The following is a 17110-nucleotide window of genomic DNA, read 5'->3' as shown; positions in this document are numbered from 1 at the left end:
TACATGTCACAACTATTCTAGACTGCGAAATTGCGAAGTCATTTCCCGAAGTCTGAATTTGGAAGGGAATTCCCCCCCCCCCAATCCTGATACGACATTATACGGAATCTCTTACACACTAATAAATCACAAAATCAATAAGTGTCTTTGTTATGTTGCTAGAGTAATACATGATATAATTGTAGAGATTAGTGAGAATTCCAGGTCGGAATGTGTTCTGTATTTTTCACAAGGGGGCAAAGCAGACTCTCAGGGGGGGTAGTGGCCCCCCCTGCCCCCTCTAACTACGGGCCTCTCAACAATGCTTTTGCACTTTTTAGTTTGCACAAACTTTCACAATGCAGTTAAAGTAAAGTAAAAAGTAAAGTGCCCCCTGTGTTTAGCACCACGCCATGAAGGCGTATAGGGGCTGTGGAGTTAGGGCCCCACACATTCTTAATCACGGCCTAAGGTGGGGGTGATGTGATCAGCATCATGTCCCTGGCCGCCTTAACCCCCAGAGTTTTCTCCAGGTACCCATTTTATACGACACTGGATGGGCGCCAGAGATGCTTGAATATTCTGGTTCTCCCCTGCAGGGGATTGAACCCGGGTCTCTACCTTGCTGCAAATGACACTAATTCTAGAGTTTGTGCAAAACGTTCTCGTGACACGTGTGATGTCCTATCAAAAGAGGCACGTTTGAAGTACAAAACAGATGAATGCGGTCTTCAAAATTTTTCCGAATTTTTGATGTTTAGTATTAACAGTATACAAAGTGACAATTAACAAGATCAATACCAACAAGAAAATAAAATACAGTAACATGCTGTACTGTATCCCTTACGTTCAAATGCAACCATTAAAATATGAGTTTCATATTATAAAAATGCCTTTTATATTGTAATACAGGGTTTGTCCAGAAAGTAACGAGCCTCATTTTTTTGAACACATTTCATTAACCGTACACATACAAAAACTTAATATTCCTCAAAGTACATTCCTTGTGCATCAATACACTTTTGCCAGCGGGATGTCCATACTCTATAGGCCTTTTGAAACTCCTCGGGGGGGATGTCCTTGAGAAGAGCCGTCGTGGTTGCTTGGACGTTCTCCACAGTGCCTAGATGTTGTCCTTTAAGCACCCGTTTCAATCGAGGGAACAAAAAGAATTCAGCCAGGGCTAGGTCGGGACTGTAGGGTGGGTGGGGAACCGTTGGTACGCCGATCCGGGTCAGGTAGGATGTCACAACAAAGGTGGTGTGAGAGGGCGTATTGTCATGATGCAGTTTCCATGACCCTTGGAACTCCTTTCGGACTCGGGAGACCCTGGCGTTCAGTCTTTGAAGCACTCCCTTGTAATACTGAGCATTGACAATCTTCCAGCGGGGACAAAACAATGACCATGGATTTCACTCGGGATTTGCACATGCGGGCTTTCTTCTGGCGCTGCGATGATGTTGTGTGCCACTCGGAGCTCTGCGTCTTGGATTCCGTATCATATTCAAAAATCCATGATTCATCACCAGTGATAACGTTGTCCAGCAAACTGGGATCATCCTCACAAAGTTGTTTCAGTTCCTGACACGTTTCCCCGCGATTCACTTTTTGCGCGTCGGTCAACACTTTCGGCACAAGTTTAGCACAAATTTTCCTCATGCCCAATTTTTCCGATACAATCTCATGAACAACGGTTTTCGGCAGGTTTAACTATTCAGCGATCATACAAACACTCATTCGACGATCTGTGTTGAGCAATTTGCGCACACGGGTGACATTTTCCTCCGTTAGCGATGTTGAGGGGCGTCCGGAACGGGTCTTGTCATTGACGTCTCCCGACCTTCTCGGAACGCTTTGTGCCACTTCTTTGCCTGCGAATAGGACATGCAGTCATCCCCAAAGGCTTCCTTCAGCATGTCGTACGATTCCTTTGGCGTCTTGTTCAGCCTGACACAAAATTTCAACGCGTAACGTTGCTCTAACATTTTCTCCATCGTAAGTACGACGAGATCACTGCACAGAGGTTCACACCGCAGTACGTCCTGACTCGCCGAGAGCACTGAGGCGACTAATCCTGATACCGCTGGAAAGCTTCAGGTCCCTCCCACTCGTTTTCACCGGTACACCGCTCGGCGCTGTACAGTCACTTCACAGACAAATGGGGCTCGTTTCTTTCCGGACAAACCCTGTATGCTCACTTATGCTAATACTCTATATTTCATGCGAACATGGTCTCCTATTTACGTTTCTCGATACTTAGCGTATAGGCCAGTCAACAAGGGATTATTTTGTGGTCCAATAAGGAAAAAAGATAGGGAAGCTGGAACAAATTTATTATCTTCATAAAAGAGTTCTTAACAACATATTAATTTTGCACCCCTCTACCACCCCGGGATTTGGCCGCCATCTTGGCGGACAAGCTTTCTCCCCTTCTCCAATGTAACACGCAGCCTTGTTTCAGAGATTCCAGGGACAGATTATAGTAGAAGAAGGGAGCTTTAAGACGGAAGCAGCACGTGTCTCTTCGAAACCAATCTTAAGAAGTAAATGCAACAGTGTCAGATTTTGAACACGTTATTGAACACTTTAGCCCAATTTTTCTACAGCTACAAGTCTTTAAGGCGTTTACAGGCAGGGCCGGATTAAGGTGGGTGCTATTGATGCTGCATCATTAGGCCCATTCCTGAAATAGGCCCAGATGAAAACAGACGAGAATTTTCCGAAAGCTGAACAGTTTTCTTTTGCTATATTAACCTGAAAATAAATCTTAGAATGAAATTTGAAGCCCCAATTTCGGACGCCTAGACATAGCGTTACTTATTATACAGTTACCTTTATTATTGCGCTGTGACGTAACTATAACGTCGTTGTGTTTATTGTTCACGGAAGATTTCAAGCATCAGGCCCAATTTCGTCTTAATCCGGCCCTGTTTACAGGGTATAATGCGAAGAATCTGGCGGTGCAACATCTTTGTCTCTCAGCGAGTGGTACAAAGAGAATCATTAAGAGAAGGCTTCTTGGTTGTCCACATCCATACCTCATCAGCTATAACTGGTATGGGGCAACTTTGTACTTAGTTTTCTCTGAATTGGTCTTGTGATTTTTTAGTAAAATAATTTATTAAATAAAAACTCTGGATCAACTGGATACAACACACCTGATTTTCACTTCAGAAGTGACTTCAGTGATTACCTCTCTTATTTTGTTCAAACCTGACATTTGTTAAATTTTTAACAACGATACTCAACATTGAAGACATTCCAACATCATAAGCATCAGAAGGATTGTTTTTCTTAATCCCTGTTACTTCCGTAATCATTGACTTTATGCCATCAAAATCAGGGAATGGCGGGCGAGATGAGAATCACTGACAAAAGATTGATTGAGTTTGAGTTTTAAGTCCACTTTACGCACAGTAAGGCTAATCAGGACTGAACCTACAGTTTAAAGTGGGATCAGAACCAATATGTGCCTCCACCGGGTATCGAACCTGAGAACCGTTGATTACAAGGAGACGACGTTATCACTGCGCCATCGGGGAGGCCTCACTCACAAAAGAACTGAAAGTCTTGCTTATCCCTTGATATACGAGACTTTCGTGCATCGACATGCTGCTCATCTGTATCTGGAAACTAATGAGCATGCCAAAAAATCCACTTAGCATTGACTCTGGTCACTCCTCTGCCATCCCCCACAACTCTTAATGGAGCGCCGGGTTCTGTACCCGGTGGAGGCACATAGTGGTTCGGATCCCACTTTAAACTGTAGGTCCAGTCCCGATTACCTTACTGTGCATAAAGTGGACTCAAAACACCAACTCAACAACAACAACAACTCTTAATGGAGCGCATCACGGCTCAGTTGTGATATCTGACCAGAACTTTTCTGATCTTTTTATTATGATTTGAATTGTTGTTTTAAGTTCACTTTACGCACAGTAAGGGTAATCGGGACTGGACCTACAGTTTAAAGTGGGATCCTAACCACTATGCAATATGTTTCCAACGGTTATCGAACCCGGGACTCGTTGATTACAATGGCGTTTTATTGTGAAACAACCTTTTTGGACAAAGTCAACATGATCATTTGGAGTTATCTTCTCTCTTTCAGACCAAACATATTATCTCCTGCACACAGCTGACATAAATAACTGCATGCAATGATAAAAGCAATTGAACTCATAAATAACATTCTGTAAGAAAGAACAAATGTAATAAGTACAGTTTTATAGAAGATAAATACTACAAAACATCATGGAAAATACGTTTTCGTGAGTTCCGCACTTGCAAAACTGGGCGGGAAAAAAACATAAAATTTCTCGTTCAGCTAGCATTCAAACGGCGCATCCTAGAAGAAAAATACACAGGACATTTTTTGCAGAGAATTGTATGTGGATTATTTTTTGTCATAACCTCTTTAGTAGTATAATCAGATACGTTCTAAGCCATACTTGGTACGAGGCCTATTATTTTTATTAATTTAAGCACAATGGAACCTATTTGGATGATGTTTTTGTCGATTTTATACTATTGTAAATCTGTGATTTTTCATCTCGTATTTCGTACGAGTGTCATAATTTCTTTCGAGTTAAAGTACGTAACACCTACACCCACCTACACCTACGCACACCTACGCATAACCACACCCAACCACGCATACTCACACTACTTCCGGTCCACTTCCGGTCTACTTGACAGACATCTGTGAGTTTTTCCAGTTTTTTTTTAAGTATACAAGTACATATATTTTGGGAGTTCAAAGCCCACACTTGGTACGAGGCCTATTGTTTTTTATTAATTTAACCACAGTGGAAAACCTATTTTCAGTCTTCAAACTGCTTCCAACGGCTTCCGCTTGCTTTTCAATAAAATCTAAGTTATGTGCTGTTCAATTTACGGTACTAGCATGTCTCACTACCACACAAAAAATCCTACAGGAGTTTATTTTTCCTGGAGGTCTGAGACTCACCAAAAACCCATATAATACTAACTATCCTCATCGTTGCGATGTAAAAAAAAAAAACATGAGTGTCTGTGTTGTAAGTAGAAGAGCCAGAAAATCGCATGTCACAGCTTTTGATGATATCTGTAAAAAGCATAACAAGAGCAAGGATCATGCCGAAAATAAACTTGTAGAAGGCAAGGCTTGCATCATGAAGCCTCGAGGATGGCAGTTTCTAATTAGCTCCGTATTAACCAACTAATTCTCTTGCCTTCTTAAACCCGAAGGTTTAGCAACAAAAGCCTTCCATCTCTCAATTTTGTATTTAATTCTGTGCAAATCACATGCCTCGAAGCTTGCGTGTATCACCCTCACTGTTTATTCAGCTTTTAACCTTAACTATTGATCATGCATTTTTATTACATGTTTCCCATGTCAACACAAAATATATATTTTCTCTTGGATTAATTTTAACTATGAGGATGAGAATTTAAGAAAGAGTAGAGAGAAAGAGAATACCATAACAAATAGCTTCTAAAATTTTAAGATATATCCTACCATATTCTACATATTCAACAAATTCATTTGATTACAATGCAACATTTTATTATTACATCATATGTTTCAATATTTTCATAGTCATCCAAACGTTTGACAAAACATTTTTTTTTAGTTACGAAGATAGGAAGAGAAAAAAAGTAGTTGAATAATTTCGAGAAGTATTTCTTAATAGGGGACAGTGTTTTTTTTTTATTTCTTTCTTTCGTGTAACCACTATGTTATCGATAGGAACAAGGCAAGACCAACATTACCACTATGTTATTGTGTTGAAGGAGATTTTTCCATTATCAATTGTGTTCACACACAAAACTTAGTACCTGTCTGCATCCATACCTAGATCAAAAGATCGAACCATGTCTCAGCCCCTTGTAACGTATTTAATTATTTACACTTGTGCTTGTATTTGCTCTCTTCGGGTTTAAGAAGTCTAGAGAGTTAGTTAGTTAGTTGTTTCCCACTGCACTATTTGAATTTTGAATAATCACATGTTAGTTATAAACGCATCAACATCCTGTCTGATCATATATGTGTTTGGGTTGAAGCTTTGTATCTGCCTGCAACATTTCTTTTCATCTTTTTCTTGTTATCTGCTTTCTATATAGAATATTAGAAACAACACATTTCCATTAACAGTATTTCATGTTATGCAAAACATTTAAGTTTATACACCATCAGAAGTGTGATTGCAACAACGTTACCACTACGTCATCCGACAAAAAGCCGGAATCGGTATTGTTATATTTTATTGCTCAGGTCATTTCTTTTTTTTTAATGTGTACAGCTATAGGTGAACATAGTAACTTAAGCCCTCAGAGTCGTAAACCAACAAAAGTACACCTCTGTTAACTGCCTTGTATGGGGGTAGGGGGGACAATTGTAGCTGTTGGTGCAATACACTTTGAAGTTTTGTTTTCTAAGTGCCACACATCAATTTCATCATAATTATCATTATTTATCCTCATCGTTGCCATTAGCCAAAATTGCCTCTTCTTTTTTACAAATTTTCGTACTGATATCCGTACGCCCTGGGCCTTAGCAGATTAACAGAAATCGTCTGAAGTTTGAACTCGTGACCCTTCCCAATATCGTTGCAAGCTTATTTGTGATTGTTCTCCTCAATTATTCAAAGTACCTCACTTTCATATTCAAATACACACAAGTAAAGGGGGTTTATATCACATTAGTGATTTTAAATTGTATTCTTGGGGTCATGCACACACTTTCTAACATTGTTGCCTGATATTAAAATAAGCGAAAACACACTGCTATGCTTAATAAAAAAAACATTCATTCATTGCCAGATTGTACACCTGTATAGGTCGAGGTTCATAAGCCTCTTTGTGATTGTTCTCCTCAATTATTCAAAGTACCTCACTTTCATATTCAAATACACACAAGTGAAAAAAGTTCATATTACATTAGTGATTTTAAATTGTATTCTTGGGGTCATGCACACACTTTCTAACATTGTTGTCTGATATTAAAATAAGTAAAAACACACTGCTATGCTTAATAAAAAGAAACATCCATTCATTGCCAGATTGTACAACTGTATAGGTCGAGGTTCATAAGGCTCGTCCATCTCATTCCAGGGACTGCATATTTTGTATACAGTTTATAGTGGTATCACAACACAGGTTATAACTAATTATTAAGTCTCTTAAAAAAAATCGTCAGTCCATATGAGAATTCTTGCTGTGAAATTTTTATGCTGTTTAACCTAACAGGATTCGAATCTCAGAGAGATTTGAGGTCCGCCTATGGTACCTGATAAACAACACCTTTGGGTTTCATAGTGATGGTATTTTATTTATATATCATGCGAGGTTAGAAAGAAAGTTCGCGTCTCAACCAATGCGATAAGTTGTATGATGATGCTGTCTGTTTCCGCGTTTGACTCATACCAATCGTCCGTATATCGTCTCCTTCCTTCCCTCGCCTCATGAAGCTCATCCATCCTATCAGCCAACTTTTTGCCTGAAGCTCGAAAAAGAGAATCGGGATTCTGTAAGTTTTTCATACCGCTTATTTTGCGAAGATTGTCCATAAAATCATCTCGCACGGTGGACGAAATTCAGACGCTATTTTGCTTAAGTCGACGAGCCTCGCGACATCCTCACCTCCATCGAATGTGTACGCAAAAATCTTGTGCAGAAGTTCAAGTGGTAGGTCGGTTATACGAGTTGTCATTTTCACAAAGTGTTATTTAAATAGAAGTTTCTCATTATTTATATATAAATTTTCTCGGGGAAAAATACAAAAAACACAATCAAGTCAAATTTCAATCTGTGTGAAAAACGACTTGTACCACCTTCAAAATAAAATAATTTTAGCTATTACGATAACATTTTCAGCTATGTTATTTATACAGAATTTCCGGAGACAAGAAGTAACATCTGATCACGCTAGATACAAGTCTCCGTAATAACTTGCTGCGTAAACATTGCGCAATAGTTTACCTTACGAGCCATCGCAATGTTGCGTACTTAACTCGTAAGAAATTATGACACTCATACCAAGTGTAAGGTGAAAAAATTACAGATTTGCAATAGTATAAAATCGACAAGAACATCGTCAAAATAGGTTTTCCACTGTGGTTAAATTAATAAAAAAACAATAGGCCTCGTACCAAGTGTGGGCTTTGAACTCCCAAAATATATGTACTTCTATACTTAAAAAAAAACTGGAAAAACTCACAGGTGTCTGTCAAGTAGACCGGAAGTAGACCGGAAGTGGACCGGAAGTAAATGGGTGTAGGTGGGTGTGGGTGTGGGTGAGTGTAGGTGGGTGTGGGTGTGGGCGGGTGTAGGTGTGGGTGTGCGTGGGTGGGTGTGGGTGTGCGTAGGTGTAGGTGGGTGTAGGTGTTACGTACTTTAACTCGAAAGAAATTATGACACTCGTACGAAATACGAGATGAAAAATCACATAGATTTGCAATAGTATAAAATCGACAAAAACATCATCAAAATAGGTTTTCCATTGTGCTTAAATTAATAAAAATAATAGGCCTCGTACCAAGTATGGCTTAGAACGTATCTGATTACACTACTCTATTTTGCTATAAAATGCTTTCCAAGCGAGATATTTGCAAAAAAAACTTATTTTGGGCGCCATTTTTCCAAGATGGCGGCCAAACCCGGGGTAGAGGGTTGCAAAATTAGTATGTTGTTAAGAACTACTTTTTGAAGATAATAAAAGTTGTTACAACTTTCCCTAATTTTTTTCCTTATTGGATCCCTTATTGACTGGCCTAGTATATCTTCTGAAAATTTTTGGACTACAACACTGCCTAAAAGTAACAAGAATGAAGAAATAGTCAATTATCATAATAACAAATGACTATTTTCATCTACCCAATTTTTGCCATTTAACATTCATCAATCGTCGATGACCCCGTAGGAGTCTAAATTTAGACGATCACCCTCATTTGTAATTTCTTAATATACAGCGCCACTTTTAGCTGAGCGTCCCGATCAGGTTGGATGATAATTAGATTAAAAATTATTGATGAAGGGACACTCACAAAAAAGTGATTGGTATTAACCCTTCATGCGTCGGAAGAGGAGGGTGGCAACTATCGCCCTCCTCTCCACCCTTTAATGTTTCAAAGACAAAATTCATAATAATGGAAAAAGTAGGATGCTGGAAAAGCAAATCTCTTTCTCTCTCTCTCTCAAAAGGAAGGCGATTATCTTCTCATCAATTTCGTCACTACAGTCATCAATGACCAGCCGGCTCCCGTGACGGAGTAGGTAGCACATCGCGCTACGACGCCAGGGGTCCCTAGTTCGAATCCCGGCCTGGGCACGGATGTTTGTGAGTGTTCAATCATCAATGTCATCATATCATGCCTCTTCTTCGCAAATTAGCCAAAAGTGCCACAAAAAGCTAAGTAAAATAAAGCAAATCAGGAATCCTCAATGACGAGGGGCGGCTCCAAGCAAATTCTCCCATAAAAATACAATGAAAACTTGCAGATAATGATGGTGAGAGCTTTCTTTGTTTGGATCACGTGATAACAATGTGAATATCAATATATATTTTTATTTGAGGCTGTGGCATATAAAATTATCAATCAAGTATATGAGGTGGCGGTATCGTACTTTAACTTCTCTGAAATGTCCTATAAATTGTAATTTCCTGGGCCCTTATAATTTTATTATGATTGTTCAAAGCTAACTTCAAGAAGAAATCATTATTAAGTTCCAGGATTGAAAACTGTAATTAAAGGAAGAATGGAATGGCAAAAACACAATGACAGGCCCAGACGTTAATTGAAAAAGCTTCAGAGCAATGAACACATTAGCGGAAGATGAGAATGAATGGAGAAATGCAACAAAGGACAACATAATGCAAATAAGTTCCACAGCTCCCTATGGAGACACGGGAAACAACGAACAAAGTAGAAAGAAGAGGGGACTCCTGTAACTAGGAAGGCTCAGGAAACAAAAAACAAAGAGTAGAAAATATAAAGTGAGGAGGCAAATAATGCGGGAGGGCTGTGGAGGAGTAAAATTTTCAAATTTTGTAAAAATATAAAATAAAAAATAAATAAAAAAAATCGGCAAACAAACATCAGGAACAGCAACAATGCAATTCATATGTGTACGGAGTAGAGACATACTAATTGAAGCTTATATAATAATAATGAAAAAATAAAATCGTAAATACGCCACTGCTTTCTGTAGTTTCTACTTTGAATTAACCACTAGGTCAAAGGAGCACAAGAGAGATGCTGCCTTGAAAAAAAATTGGTGAGGGGTCACTGGTTGTAGAACTCCTTTCGAAGTTATTGTTGTGTTACATAGAACTCTTGAAGATGTAGTTTCATCCAATTTTCTAAAGTTTGTAATAAATGGATCAGGGTAGTCTGAATGTTTTGTTACTCCAAAGTGGTTATCAGTGGAATAAACATGTTTGCTGCCTTCAGATGGCTGACACAAGTAACTATAGTGTGGATGAATGGTGAGCAGCATGTGTACAGACACATGAACGTCCACAGACCCGGTGAAGGCACATTGTACAGTGCCCCCACTTTAAACTGTATTCATCCACACTATAGTTACTTGTGTCAGCCATCTGAAGGCAGCAAACATGTTTATTCCAATGATAACCACTTTGGAGTAACAAAGCATTCGGACTACCCTGATCCATTTATTACAAACTTTAGAAAATTGGATGAAACTACATCTTCAAGAGTTCTATGTAACACAACAATAACTTCGAAAGGAGTTCTACAACCAGTGCCCCCCCGATTAACCTTTCTGTGCACAAAGTGGACTTAGAAAAAAAAACTCAAATTCAAACAATAATGTATGTGCAATATGACTTCAGTGCAAGATTTAACAAAAGAGGTCCAACCGAGACAGACAATCTCCTACAGGAAATGCAGACAAATTATTGTGTGTCAAGAAAATGGTGAAAGTCATACTGACCCTCTGGATTGGTAACTTTGTAAATTGTTCTGCAAGGGGTAACAAGGCATTCGGACCACCTTGTACACATACTCTATGTACTCAATACTTACTCCTTTAGGATACAAACTTGAAGTAAGAATCTGTTAGTAAAAGCACAAGAAGGTTAGTGAATAACAACATATTTTTGTAATAAATAACTTATTATTGTTTGCAATAACAATAAAGCTTCATGTGATAATCTGCCACACAGTAACTTTGGTCACCATATCGATTAATTCGGCTAATGATACCCGCAATTTGAAACGATTTTTCGCTCGGTTTATATCGCACCGTTCCCTCGAAAATCCCGTCACTTGGACTCACTTCTATGACTAGAGAATAATCTGTTAAATGGTCTTTGGCTAACCCGTGCAAAGGTTTTAACGGAAGCTGTATCCTCGCGTCTTTCACAGTCTTGAGTTTCAAGTTCGCGCACTGCCTGTACGGCTTCAGCAAGCCGTTGATATGGTCCACTAGAAAGTCAGAAGCCTTTCGCACGCGCTCGTCACTCAAAGGAACAGTCTGCGTCATTTGGCACGTGCACCAGTGCGGTTCCACACCGGAGTCGTTGCAAGTCCTTTTGTTCGGGATCGGCAAGAACATGCTGATCCCTCTTGGAGGGTCGTCCACTGTCTCTAGCAAGGCTTTGGAGCGCCTGTCCAGGTTCGCCTTCTGGACATCTTGCAGGCTCAAGATGTCCTTGAGAGTCTCGTGGAGATCGAAAGGGGTGGTGAGCTTGTGGACGTTCCGGCGGAGGTTGAACATGGCGCCGCTGTACCGACGCGCGAACCAATCAGGGAACGAGAAGAACAAGAACGGAAGGCGCTCCTCGAGGCTTCCTTGGTACGTTTCCCTGATGCCGCCCCATCTGATCCCATGGTCGCTCATGAAGATCAGGATGGTCTTGTTCAACGCACCTGAGCGCAGGAGGTCGCTGAGAAGAACAGCGTAGTCCTCGTCACCCAGTTGAGGAAAGTTGAGATAGTCGTGGGTCAAGCTGGTGATCCAGAAGAACGCAAAGTAGAGCTCAGAGGAGAAGAAGATGGCAAGTTTCCTGATATAGTTCAGGACCAGCTCCATGGTTTTCCGAGGACCAACACATAACTCCGCGTTCATCATCTTCGTGTGACCTGCCTCTTCTTCAGCGTTCATCATGTACGGCCTGAGGTAGTAGTCCGTCGGCTGGTTCACGAAACCGACCTTGGCGTAGTTGAATATCCCCATCCAAGGTGCGTCCTCACCGTACACCGTCCTGTACCCAGCCTTGCTGTAGTTCTTCCACAACCATGGGCAGTCGTCCAGCTTCGTTTTGGAGTTGGGCCAGCAGAACGACTTCAGTTCCTCCTCGGTCATGCCGGCCATTACGGGAACTATGTTGACGAAAGTGTTGTCGGCGACTTTGTTGTAGCCGAGCATCTCGAAGGCGTTCAGCTCGTTGGTGAGGAAGGATAGAGTCTTGGGCATCGTTCTATGGAAGTTGAGTCTTGAGACCGCGTCGACGCCGATGATCAAGACGCTCACCTTGTCGGCTTCCTCCTGGACATCCTCGCCCTTCAACAAGTGCCAGGGTGCGTTGGAAGCTGCCTGCCTGCACCTACTCTCGACGTTCAACTTCAGGGGGACGAACGCGTGGAAGTCCCTGTAGATCTCGGTGCCGTTCACTTTGCAAACTACCCTCACGAACTCCTTATCAACTGTGACAGACTCTACAAATGGCGTGCACGTCTTGTTGTACCTGAAACGAGAACATGGATCAACTAAGTACAAAGAAGTACTCAAGTGCAGCAACTGTATAATGTATAACTATAACCGCACATTTTACAACTACGCCAGAAGGTTTAACCTAGTACAGTGGGATCCATGAGCATTACCGTGCAAATTGTTCATGTCCATAAATAGAATGTCTGATGAAAGATTAGTGAAAGAAATCTGCAAATGGAAACCAATCGGAACATGAGCCTTAGGCAGGCCAAAGAAACGATGGGAAGATGAAATATTTCAAGATTTGAAAGACATGAAAGTAAAGAACTCGACGAAGAGCATCCAGGATAGGAAAAAGTGGAGAGATGTTGTTGAGAAGGCCAAACCATTCAATGCATGAAGTTGTAGTCCCTCAAGAAGAAGAAGAAGAAATTGTCCATGACCATTTTCATTAATTTTTCTCTCAAGTCCTGTGTGTTTGTAAGCGATGGACTTTTATGTATGCTGGTGCAGAAGTTGCCAACAGCTTGTTTTGAGTGTTCTTTTAATTCTTGAAGCTCTTATTGGGTCAAATAAAGTGTACAAACATGGTGATGGACAATTTGCACGGTAATACTGATGGATCCAACTGTAAGTTCCTTGTAACGAACCTGAGTGTTTAAGGTTGGATATTTTTTATATATAAAATATTTATTGGTTGTGAACAAAATCCAAGCACCAGTTAACAATTTATCAATTGGTATTATATAGTACATGTATGCACATAATATTTCCTCACAATTATTCCTTTCATAATAAATAGTTACCAAATTTCATTACACTTTTACAGAATTATATTCGACTTATTAAGATATTTTGTAAGAATATAGATTACCGAGGATGAAGGTGAAGTCAGTAAATAAGGCAGTGTCAGTGGCGCTTGATGTCCACTCCTGTACAATTATTGTAAAAATGGTTCTCTGTAAGTTTCATAAAGTTTGCATTGAAATATAATGTGGTTCGGAGTTCCAGTATATTCATTGCACAAACAAACTGGTGAAGTCACTAAATTCTTCTTGTAAAGGTGAGCTGCGGCGATAGAGTGATTTAACCTGCAGCGCATTATAGTTGTGAAGGAACTTCGGGAGAGTTCAATCTGTTTAAACCAACATTCCTTTGGAATTATGTCTTGTATAGAATAGTAGGCCTTACCGCATTGAGTGCCAGTATTTGTCCACAAGCTTTGGCAGTCAGTAAATAGTATTTTTTTAGTGCGTAATTCCAAAACTACGGACGGAAACTTTATTGAAAGCGGCCGATGGATTGTTTGATTCGTTGCATATTTTGCCAAAGTATCTGCTATATTGTTCCCTTCTATTAAAGAATGTCCAGGTGTCCAAATAAAGTTGATATCATATCCCAATCTCGTTAATTTCAGTGTGAGTATTCTTATGCTAACAATGTACCTTTCCGTATGGCATGACCATGATGCAAACTGTAAAGAATTTAGCACAGAGGCTGAATCGGTTGCAATTATAACTGAATTAAATTTCTTCTCTTGTACATAAAGCAATGCCTGTCGTATTGTGAAAGCTTCTGCAGTGTAAATGGACAGATACGATGGCAAAGGAAAAATTTTGAATTCTGCAGAATTACCAGAGTAAAATGCTGCTCCTGTTTTTCCAGACGTTGATTTTGAAGCATCTGTATATATGTGATATTCGCATTGTAATTTTGACTGTATGTAGTCTTGATATATTATTTGAAATTGTAGGGATTTTCTTCCTGAAATCTCTACTTGGGTAGGCAGGAAAATGAATCCTCATGGGAGATATCATGTTAAAGTAGTCTGTCATAAAGCATGGTGCATTAGGTAAACGAATTATATTAGCCTGAAATTTATTAATGCTGATCACATCACCCCCACTCATGACCGGATCAAGAAAGTGTGGGGCGTTACCCCCACACCACCTATACGCCTTCATGGCGTGGTGCTAAGCACAGGGGAGCACTTTACCTTTTACTTTTTTCTTTAAAAATTTGCTCGCAAGATATTTAACTCTACGTTTGTATGGTAGATCTCCCACTTCTACGAAAGTTGCTTATTTTGGAGTTCCTTTCCAAACGCCATAAATTCTGCATAAACTGCTATATTGGATAGAAGATATCGTGTTAAAAGCTATAATCCTGTACATCTCTTGTTTCCACTTTATTAATAAAGAAGTGAGATGAGGATTGTTTTATCGGCGCAGTGGAACTTAATGATCATGTACTAGGTACTTAAATTATTCAATTTAAAATTAATATTCCTTCACACATAATCTTTATTAACAAATAATAATTTTAATTATACTTTCCAAAGTTAGTTAAATCAACAGAAATTACTATAGAGTATCTCCCACTTAAAATATTACAGTTTGTCCCATTTCATTGTCACAAGTCAGTGAGTAACTGCTACACAAGTCCGAGCCAACCGCAGTCCCGCCCAAAACCCCCACAGCCAACATGACCCGGAGCAATCTACCAAAAAAAAAAAATAATATAAAAAAAAAACAGAATCCTTCTCTTGCCCTTTTAAGAAGTAAAAATATCTATATGAACTTTAGGTAAATTACACCCGGCCATGCAGGCCCAAAAAGGGTGATAACGGTAATGCAGTATACTCAGCCTGTCCAGCCTGGGTCCAGTTCGTCCAAAGTCTCCCCCAGTCAGCAAGGATCTGCCACGCTAAACTTCTCGCTCACCCAGCGCAGAAGCCCAGCCAATGGCATAACCTTCCTGAGTCACCTGTCTATTGAGTCTCAATACGTCATTCATGAGTTATAGTACACTATGGGCTTACAAAGCCCAACTTCTATTATCATTGTACATAAAGGAACCATACTCTAGTCTTGAGTTTAGCATCTGTTTATGGACCTGATGTAATAATTTAGGATCAGCACCCCCACTTTTTCTTAACTGTCAACATTTTTATTATGTTAAACACTTGAGATCCCTTACATTGTGCCAGTTCTTCTTGCGACTTCCATTTAAGTTTTTCATCTAATATAAGTCCCAAAAATTTATGACTTCTTTGTTGACTAATAGTTTTTCCGTTTATATTTATTGATATGAACGAATGCGATCTCTTCTTATTAAAAACTACCACCGAAGACTTATCTGGATTTACTTCAATTCCATTGATATCACACCATGATGATAATTCATCCAGATATTCTTGAATTTTTTGAGCCAATTCTTGAATATTTTTACTATTAGTGTATATAACAATGTCATCTGCATATTGTAACAGACGAGTGTGTTAAAGAATTTTTGAACCTAAATCTGCCGTGTACATATTAAATAGCATGGGACTCAGCACTGCGCCTTGTGGTAGACCTTTATGTGTATAACGTGCGGTGGATAACTGTCCTCCATATCGAATGTACAATTTACGTGCCAATAATAATCCAAGAAGGACATCTGCATCTTGTGTATAAGAAGGACATCTGCAGAAAAATAAGATAAAACATGTTGTAAATTATGTCTATGAGGAATTAAACTTCGTATATTCCATTGTAATATTTTCAAGACTTTGTCTGGCATGCTGGTTGTTGAAATAAGTATTGCAAAATACTTGTAGCAATGCAAGTCCAGTCCTGGTTAACGTTCAGTTTCGAAGTCTCTGTTAGGCTACATAATTGTTCTATAAATAATGAAAAATTTTAGGAATTTTGTAGAATTTTATTCTTGTGCCCGATTTGGCTGGATAGATTGAGCCGCCTCTGCAAGAACAAATAATTTATTTTGTTGGCATGTTGTCGAGAAATCTGGAGCATTGTCTTTTCGAGATCCTGACAAACATTAACCAGGGTTTGTCATTCTCTTTTTATATTAATTTTGTCCAAATTGTTTCAATGTCTGAAAACGTTTCTGGCGTTTTCCTTGAGAAGACCCAGTCTCTTCCAAATATTTTCCAGCTTTCTTTAAACTGTACAATGGCCTTTTATTAGATACACTGTATTGATCTTGTATTACATTATTATGATAGAAGGTGCTACTCGAATTGTTAGATAAGGAAGCATATGTAAATGGCATTACTGTTTTTTTCTATTTCCTGAACATGGCCAGTAGATATCTGTTCATATCCATACATATTGATAATTTTTGGGACTTTCTTCATAGCTTCGTTAAACGTAACATTCTGAACTGTCATAATCTTGATTATTTCCTTTTGGCGTTGTTTTTCAGGACAGTTTTTGTCAATTGCAGTGTGCTCCTGATTACAATGGAAACACTTGATCTTATTTGTGCAAGAGGACGATTCGTGATTCTCACCACAGCGTTTGCATTTTAATTTACTTTTGCAATTAGCCCTGAAGTGCCCATAATAAAAACAATTAGTGTACTGTTTAATCAAGGGAATGTACCTATCAATATCAAACTTTTTATAAAACAGTGTGACAATGCAAGTCAAGTCCTGGTTAACGTTCAGTTTCGAAGTCTCTGTTAG

The 17110-nt window shown here is 39.4% G+C and overlaps 1 protein-coding gene across 1 annotated transcript; it reads right to left on the bottom strand.

Moving 5' to 3' along the window:
* Positions 1-1766: 1766 nt before the first annotated feature.
* Positions 1767-15647, bottom strand: LOC146001346 (uncharacterized). The gene is made up of 4 exons (XM_083138660.1): positions 15619-15647; positions 11263-12673; positions 10918-11039; positions 1767-1926 (listed from the first exon to the last, which is right to left on the bottom strand). Exons 1-4 carry the CDS (start codon positions 15645-15647, stop codon positions 1767-1769), a joined length of 1722 nt encoding a protein of 573 aa, XP_082994786.1.
* Between the last annotated feature and the right edge of the window lie 1463 nt (positions 15648-17110).

Source organism: Lepisma saccharinum, chromosome 17 (genome assembly GCF_977018435.1).
Source record: "Lepisma saccharinum chromosome 17, izLepSacc3.1, whole genome shotgun sequence".
Classification (NCBI taxonomy): domain Eukaryota; kingdom Metazoa; phylum Arthropoda; class Insecta; order Zygentoma; family Lepismatidae; genus Lepisma; species Lepisma saccharinum.
The sequence above is the reverse complement of the archived record's forward strand: the minus strand, read 5'-3'. Positions and strand labels throughout refer to the sequence as shown.